Genomic DNA, 7,467 nt, shown 5'->3' with positions numbered 1-7,467 from the left:
AATTAGAGTTTCCAAGCCAACCAAGCTTCAAACTCTTGATGATTTCTTGATCAAAATGATATGTGAAGACCATGGGGATCCATATATGATGTCTAGAGTAGTCTCCTTGCATTGAGGGTCTCAAACCCTAGCTATAAGATTGATGAAGCATATGTGAGCATACACACTACCTACCAAAGTAGGATACAATTAAATGTGTTTGGTGATCTCTCCCAATGCAAACCCAATGAATGAGGGGTAAAGAGGATGCCAAAGTGTGATCTCTAAACCAATGCATATGATGAGATGACATGAGGGATCTTATGGTCAAAATTGAGGTCTTACAATTATGATAGCAAACTATATATATATATATATATATATATATATATATATATATATATATATATATATATATATATATATATATATATATATATATATATATATATATATATATATATATATATATATATATATATATATATATATTATGACTCCATTATTTAGACAATGTATATTGAGGATATTTTAGATAGTATTCAATTTAACAATATTCACTTATATGATGAATTAGGTTTAGTTCTTTTAAAAAAAAGAAAATGTATTAATTATATAAAATATTTTTATATTATCAATGAATAAAGGATGTTTATTTTGCTAAAGTCACCTTTATAATTTTAAAATATTAATATTATAGGGTTGAATATTAAAATTTGAGATTAATTACTATACACTGTCAGTGTAAAAAATTTTACACCGTCGATTAATCACCATCATCCGTTTGTATTATTTTATAGATTTTTAAAATTAAAGTCAAACTTCTTTTAATATCCGACGTCTATAATTAACTGATGGTATAAAATTCTTTTACACTGTCCGTATGTTTCAATTAAACTATTAAAATTTTAGTCGGATGATATGGTAGCAGTATCTTTAATCTTTTTTTCTTTGAGTAAAAACAATTAATAAGTTACTATATTCTTTTTGAAAAGTTTCGAATATTTGTAATTAGGGTGACCGAAACGACGTCGTAGGAGCGTGAATAAAACATCAATTTTCCTTCCTAAAGAAAAGAAAAACAAAATCCATCTTCCCTCTTTCCTTGGCAAGAACAAAACCCAGTGCCTATGAATCAAAACGGCGTCGTAATACTGAACATGGAAGAAAGTGTAAACAAAGTAGTGCAAAACGAACAACCCCGAGTTTCTACCGATGATGATGAAATCGTTTGCTTAGATGCATCGTTCTTCATGAATGACAAGTATCTCTCTCTCTCTCTCTCTCTCTCTCTCTCTCTCTCTTTTCAGTCTCACTGTTGTAACGATTTATCTCTTCATGATTTTGAAGTTACCAGCTGACGGAATTCACATTTGGCTCTCAACATATTCAACTCTTCTGTCTGCATTCTGCTTCCAGTAATTTTTTTCTTTTTTTATTACAAAGCTTTATGCATGTTCTAGTTTTTTTTTGGGATCATAATACTAATTATCTTTGGAAACAGCTGACTTTGATTTGACAGGGCAGCTGGTATGGCCTGGAGCCATGTTGCTGAATGATTATCTATCGAAAAATCTCGACATGTTTCAGGGTTGCACTGTCATTGAATTAGGTTCTGGCGTTGGTATGTTCACTTTTATAAATAATCATCATGGCCTGTGTTGGTATTTTTAATGTTTGTAATCGAAACAATGCATCCTTATGATGTCTTTTGTTTTACAAAACGGAAGGGGCAAAAGTGATTATTTCATCCCTGTTGTCATAAATCACAACGGCTTTAATTTTATTGAGGACCTAATCAGATGGCATGGACCCCTGCCACAAAGTATCCGATAAGCTTCTATGTTGAACTGCGTCTTGGTTGGTTCCCTTTGATAGCTTATGCCATGCTCTATATATATTAGGGTCTACTTTAGCGAGAAGTTATTATGAGAAACAAAAACTATTGATCACAACTGTCTAATATAATTTAACCACACAATTCACTAAATGATCACATGCAGCCCCTCGGCCCTCTTCCACTCTCCTCCTGTACATAGTATGGACTTTCTCAGCCACGCTCCGTGCGCCTCTCTTCATTCAATCATTTGTTCAATTCAAATTAAAAGAAGTTCACTCATCCCCTTTCATTGTTTGTGTATCAACACATGCTGCTTTCTCTTTTGCTCATATATAAAAAATGTCAGCCTCTTATTTGCTCTATAGGGATTATATCAACCGGCTCTATGCTCCCTTTCTTGCCAGCATGTGATTGACTGCAACTGTACGAATACAATTCTTTCATGGTGGCTAATGTGTCTTCTGCAAAGTTTCAAAAATATAAAGGGGTATTATCAATGATGTTGTTACTTTTAAGAAAACGTGTAAAAGTGATTAATAAAAAGTTTCGGTTCATGAAATATGAATATACATTATTAGATAAAAGCTCATGAACCCTAAGGTCGTCATTCGTTTTTGGAACATGCAGAATTTGAAGCCTCTGTGGCTGTCGCAGAGACTGGGTCGAGCAAACACTGCGGCAGGCGAGAGGTCATAATCACAGTACATGCTATTTTTAATGTTAAAATAACCTAAGCCTTTAGTTCCTATTGATTAAAATCTAATAGTGGTTATTTCCTGTTCTTGTTTCTCGCATTAACTAAGAGTCCGTTTGAGTGTTGGTTTTTGGAGGGTTTTGGAGGATCGCGTCTATATCTAAATGTGTTTGATATATTTAAAAAGTTTAAAAAACAATATGATTTTATATGCTAATGTAGTATATTGCTCTTAAATTTTTTTAAAAATATGACACACATTTCAAGATATAATCACTACCCTCCAAAGCCTTCCCCTCCAAAACCTTTCAAAAACCAACTCCCAAACGGACCCTAAGTGTTTTCACCAGAGTCGCTGTCCTACTCCTAACCACTATACAACTTGTCATAGTCACACATTACTTTTCTATTAGCAAGACAAATTTGAAAACTTAAATGTCAAACCCATTTATTAAATAATAGATTTGAAATTGAAAAGATAAGAATTGATCCTTCAACTCTCTAGAGGTAAATAACAAAATTATTAGTTGATACTTTATAAGTAATTTCCAGCATGCTTCTGATGAATGGAGGGCTTGTTTGGAAGGGAATACGCCAGACATTACAGAACATGAAATCTTGTAGGATTGAATGACTTGGATTGATGGAATCGGATGGAGCGGAGCGGAATGAGATGGAATGGAATGATATTCCATTGTTTGGATCATTTAAAATTCAATGGAGCGGAGCGGAATGGAGTGGTATGGATTCCATTCAATTCCATCACTTACCACCATGTTTCTTCTCCTCCAATTTGGGCGGAATGAACAACTTGCCTTATTCCATTCTAAAATTTCCAAACAATGGAATGTGATATTCGTTCTGCTCCGCTCCATTCCGCTCTGTCCCGCTCCGCTCCATTCCGCTCCGTTTATTTTATGATATCCAAACATAGCCTTAGGCTTAATGGGTGGATTCAGTGAAATTAGGCGGTTAATTTAGCTCATAGGATGCATTAACCAACATCACTTTGAAAATCTCCATCATATTTGTCTTCCTTACTTGTCAAATGTATAGACCAATGTCAGATGCCAACCATTATAAGTTATAACAGAGAGACCAAAATAACTAATTGGCTGTATTGGTTGGTATCTAACACGGTTAATATACACTTGACCAAAATAACTAATTGGCTTAATGGTATTTCTTGCTTTAAATTCAGGTATTACTGGAATACTTTGCCGCAAATTCTGCAATAAAGTTGTGTTGACAGACCATAATGAAGAGGTGCTTAAGGTAGGGTTATCAAAATCTGTTTTTATAACACATTTTGGAATACCTCCTTCCAGATTATCTCTATGTGGTCTAATTATACTATCTCCTCTCAGATCATAAATAAAAATATAGAGCTGCATTCATGTCCTGAAGATGTTAGTCCTACTTCTCATGGTGAGTAAATACCTAGATGATCAATGGAAGATATACTTATTTTGATCCACTGAATTTTAATTTAAATATATATGCAGGATTAGTAGCAGAGAAACTAGAATGGGGAAACACTGATCAGGTCCATGAAATTTTACAAAAACATCCCGGAGGTTTCGACTTCGTTCTTGGAGCGGATATCTATATCCTTATTATGTATTTAATCCCATTGCTATCATACTTTAGAACTAAGCATAAATGCCTAAAAATATGATGGCTTGCAATATAGGTAAATGCATAGATACCGATAAGGCAAGTTCTTTTATATTTCTCACCCAAGCCAGTAGGCCAACCCAACCATCTTTGTAGTTTCTTTTAAAAAATCTGGTATGTTGTTTTCTTCTTATAGTCATTTTGGGAATAGATCTTTAAAGGTTGTCCCAGCATCCGTTTCAAGCTGTGTCATTTATCTACCTATTTTAAAGCCTTTGCTAGCTGTCGTAGCTTTATGAATTCCAGTTATTTGCTGAAACAAACTAGAGGATCAAATGAGACTGAAAATTTCTGTGAAACTTGAAATTCATATTTGTGCTTTTCATCTATAGGTTTATGTCATTGTCATAAAGAAATTTATAGATTTGTTTTGTCTAATAATATTTCATCTTCACCAAATAAAAATTAATTTCAATAACCTTGACAATCGCAAGCTTTCAGCAGTCAAGCATCCCTTTGCTGTTTTATAGTGTTAGACAGCTCCTGCAAGTTAAAGAAGGCGGAAAATGCAAGTTCATACTAGCCTATGTGTCACGAGCAAAGATGTATGTAAATCTAGCTCATTATTCTTCAAATTTTTCTTTATTTTTTTGGGTTTAGTGATAATTCTTTTCTTTGTTTTGACTTTTGACCAACAACATTGTCATCTCATAGTTGATTAGATTCAGTTTTACTTTTAATATTTGATGTGTCTAAGATCTATAAATGCAAGTTCATACTAGCCTATGTGTCACGAGCAAAGATGTATGTAAATCTAGCTCATTATTCTTCAAATTTTTCTTTATTTTTGGGTTTAGTGATAATTCTTTTCTTTGTTTTGACTTTTGACCAACAACATTGTCATCTCATAGTTGATTAGATTCAGTTTTACTTTTAATATTTGATGTGTCTAAGATCTATAATATTAGATAGCAATAGACACTAGTGGGTGTATAAAAAAACTCAACATACTCGGAACTTATTTTACCTTTAAATTAGTTTTATAAATCTATAAATATCTACATTGTTTCCCAACTGAAATCATTTTAGTTTGTCTAAAATTAATTTTTTCATTGCAACTATAGTTTGTTATATTTTGGGACTTGGTAGTGATTAAATACTTCCTTCAGTCTCAAATATAAATGAAAAAAGTATTCATGCATGACGGTCTCAAATATAAACAATTTTAATCATTATCAATTTATTTAAAGACTCTCCTCTTGTTGATATGTGTTAATAATGTGTGATTGGACCTAACTCAACCCTACAAAACCGGTTGGTAGAGTGAGGGTTGCCTCCATTTATAAACTCATGTTCAGGCCATATATTATCCAATGTGGGACTCTTAACACACCCCCTCACGCCCAGGACTGGACATCTGGAGCGTGGAAATAAATGGTAGGTGGCCCGATAATGGAAACCATAGTAGGTGGCCCACCGGATCTTAAACGAGGCTCTGACACCATGTTAATAATGTGTGATTGGACCTAACTCAACCCTACAAAACCGGTTGGTAGAGTGAGGGTTGCCTCCATTTATAAACTCATGTTCAGGCCATATATTATCCAATGTGGGACTCTTAACAATATGGATCAAGTTTCCATGAGGTGCACTTTCAAGAATGCACATATTTTGTTTGAAAAGAAGATTAGTTGAACCTAACTAATTTAAAAAAAGAAGTGAGTTTAGTTACTTTTTCTTAAATCAAGACAGGAAGGAGTAAGAATTTGATCTTTTCCAAATTTGAGTGGTCAACATTGGACCCGTTGCTACAATTTTAATATCAGGTTTTGAAAACAATTCTGCCGCATTTCCTGATCTTTTAGACCTTTCTTCATGTTGAACTCTCTGCCTTGTAAGGGACACCAGAGTGCCTTTTTCTTCATGTTTTGTTGAACTCTCTGCCTTGTAAGGGACACTAGAGTGCCTATTTCTTCATGTTGAACTCTCTTGATATTTGAGCTTTAGTGATACTTTTGTATATCAATTGGGGATTGCAGCTTCCCATGTCATCTGCCTTATCCCTAGCAAGTCTCAGTTATTTTGCTGACAGGATGCCTCATAAAGATATTCTAAATGATCTTTTTAAAATTTAAAATCCTCAATTACGTCAGTACCTCGGGGACAGTTTTAAAGATTAAATTGATTGACTCAAAGATTTGGGTGATTGGGGATTTTCACTTTTACAGATCATTTCAGAATATCTTTAATTTCAGTGACCAAATTATCCGACCCTACAATTTTAGGAACTAAATTTGTGATTCAGTCAAGTGTTTACCAGAAGTGTCGTATTATCTGATTTTTAGAGTACAGAAACTTAGATAGTCTCTAGTTTTTTATTAGGGTGACATATGATATGAAACTGTCTGAATTATTAGAATTTTCTTTTTCAACTAAGATTTCTCTTACTGCAGGATGGATTCAATGATTATTTCTGAAGCTTCTAAGTTTCGGATGCAAATGAAGGAAGTACCTGGAACAAAGTGTATTGCTGGGAATCTTGAAGGTGTCATCTATGAGATTACTCTCGAGTAGACGCACATCAAATTAATATAGTTTAAGGTTTCCAGAAGCAGACATGGCATTATGAAAACCAAAACTGATTTGACTTGAGCACTTGCTAGTGTTTTTCAATGTCTTTGTAGTGTCTTAATGTATTTTTCAATGTGAACAAAATTATAAAGATCTTTTTAATAATTATCATTGCTTGTGTTCATATTTTTAATGTTTGTAATCGAAACAATGCATCCTTATGATGTCCTTTGTTTTATAAAACGGAAGGGGAAACTCTTGTGCAAAAGTGATTATTTCACAAATCGAAAACCACTTTAATTTTATTGAGAACTTTATTGAGATGGCATGGACCTTGCCACAAAGTATCGGGAAGTATCCAAGCTTCTATGTTAAATTGCGTCTACTTGGTTGGTTCCCTTTGATAGCTTATGACATGCTCTATATATATTAGGATCTACTTTAGGGAGAAGTTATTATGAGAAACAAAAACTATTGATCACAATCTGATACAATTTAACCACACAATTCATTAAATGATCACATGCAGCCCCTCGGCCCTCTTCCACTCTCCTCCTGTACATAGTTTTAAAATAACATGTAAAAGTGATTAATAAAAAGCTCTTTTCATGAAATATGAATAGAGAAAATGGATGATGCATTAATAGTATAGATTTATTTTATACTGTCAATCAATGACGACCATGCATCACCATTAAACCCATATAAATATATATCATTGATAAAATCTCATTGAACCCTATGATCGTCATTCATTTTTTGAACA

At 33.4% G+C, this 7,467-nt stretch overlaps 1 protein-coding gene across 1 annotated transcript; it reads left to right on the top strand.

Moving 5' to 3' along the window:
* The first annotated feature begins 1,039 nt into the window (after positions 1-1,039).
* Positions 1,040-6,885, top strand: LOC127085197 (uncharacterized). Its single transcript, XM_051025750.1, has 8 exons — positions 1,040-1,243; positions 1,330-1,397; positions 1,484-1,603; positions 3,715-3,788; positions 3,881-3,941; positions 4,019-4,120; positions 4,624-4,735; positions 6,584-6,885. Exons 1-8 carry the CDS (start codon positions 1,110-1,112, stop codon positions 6,702-6,704), a joined length of 792 nt encoding a protein of 263 aa, XP_050881707.1. The 5' UTR covers positions 1,040-1,109; the 3' UTR covers positions 6,705-6,885.
* The last annotated feature ends 582 nt before the right edge of the window (positions 6,886-7,467 follow it).

Source organism: Lathyrus oleraceus, chromosome 5 (genome assembly GCF_024323335.1).
Source record: "Lathyrus oleraceus cultivar Zhongwan6 chromosome 5, CAAS_Psat_ZW6_1.0, whole genome shotgun sequence".
Classification (NCBI taxonomy): domain Eukaryota; kingdom Viridiplantae; phylum Streptophyta; class Magnoliopsida; order Fabales; family Fabaceae; genus Lathyrus; species Lathyrus oleraceus.
The sequence above is the reverse complement of the archived record's forward strand: the minus strand, read 5'-3'. Positions and strand labels throughout refer to the sequence as shown.

What these genes read in the sequence shown, in the direction of transcription:
- LOC127085197 (XM_051025750.1), top strand. Translation starts at nt 1,110, where the DNA reads ATGAATCAAAACGGCGTCGTAATACTGAACATGGAAGAAAGTGTAAAC. An exon ending in TGAATTAGGTTCTGGCGTTG is followed by an intron (nt 1,604 to 3,714) that starts GTATGTTCACTT and finishes CTTTAAATTCAG; the next exon opens with GTATTACTGGAATACTTTGC. An exon ending in TATGTGTCACGAGCAAAGAT is followed by an intron (nt 4,736 to 6,583) that starts GTATGTAAATCT and finishes CTCTTACTGCAG; the next exon opens with GATGGATTCAATGATTATTT.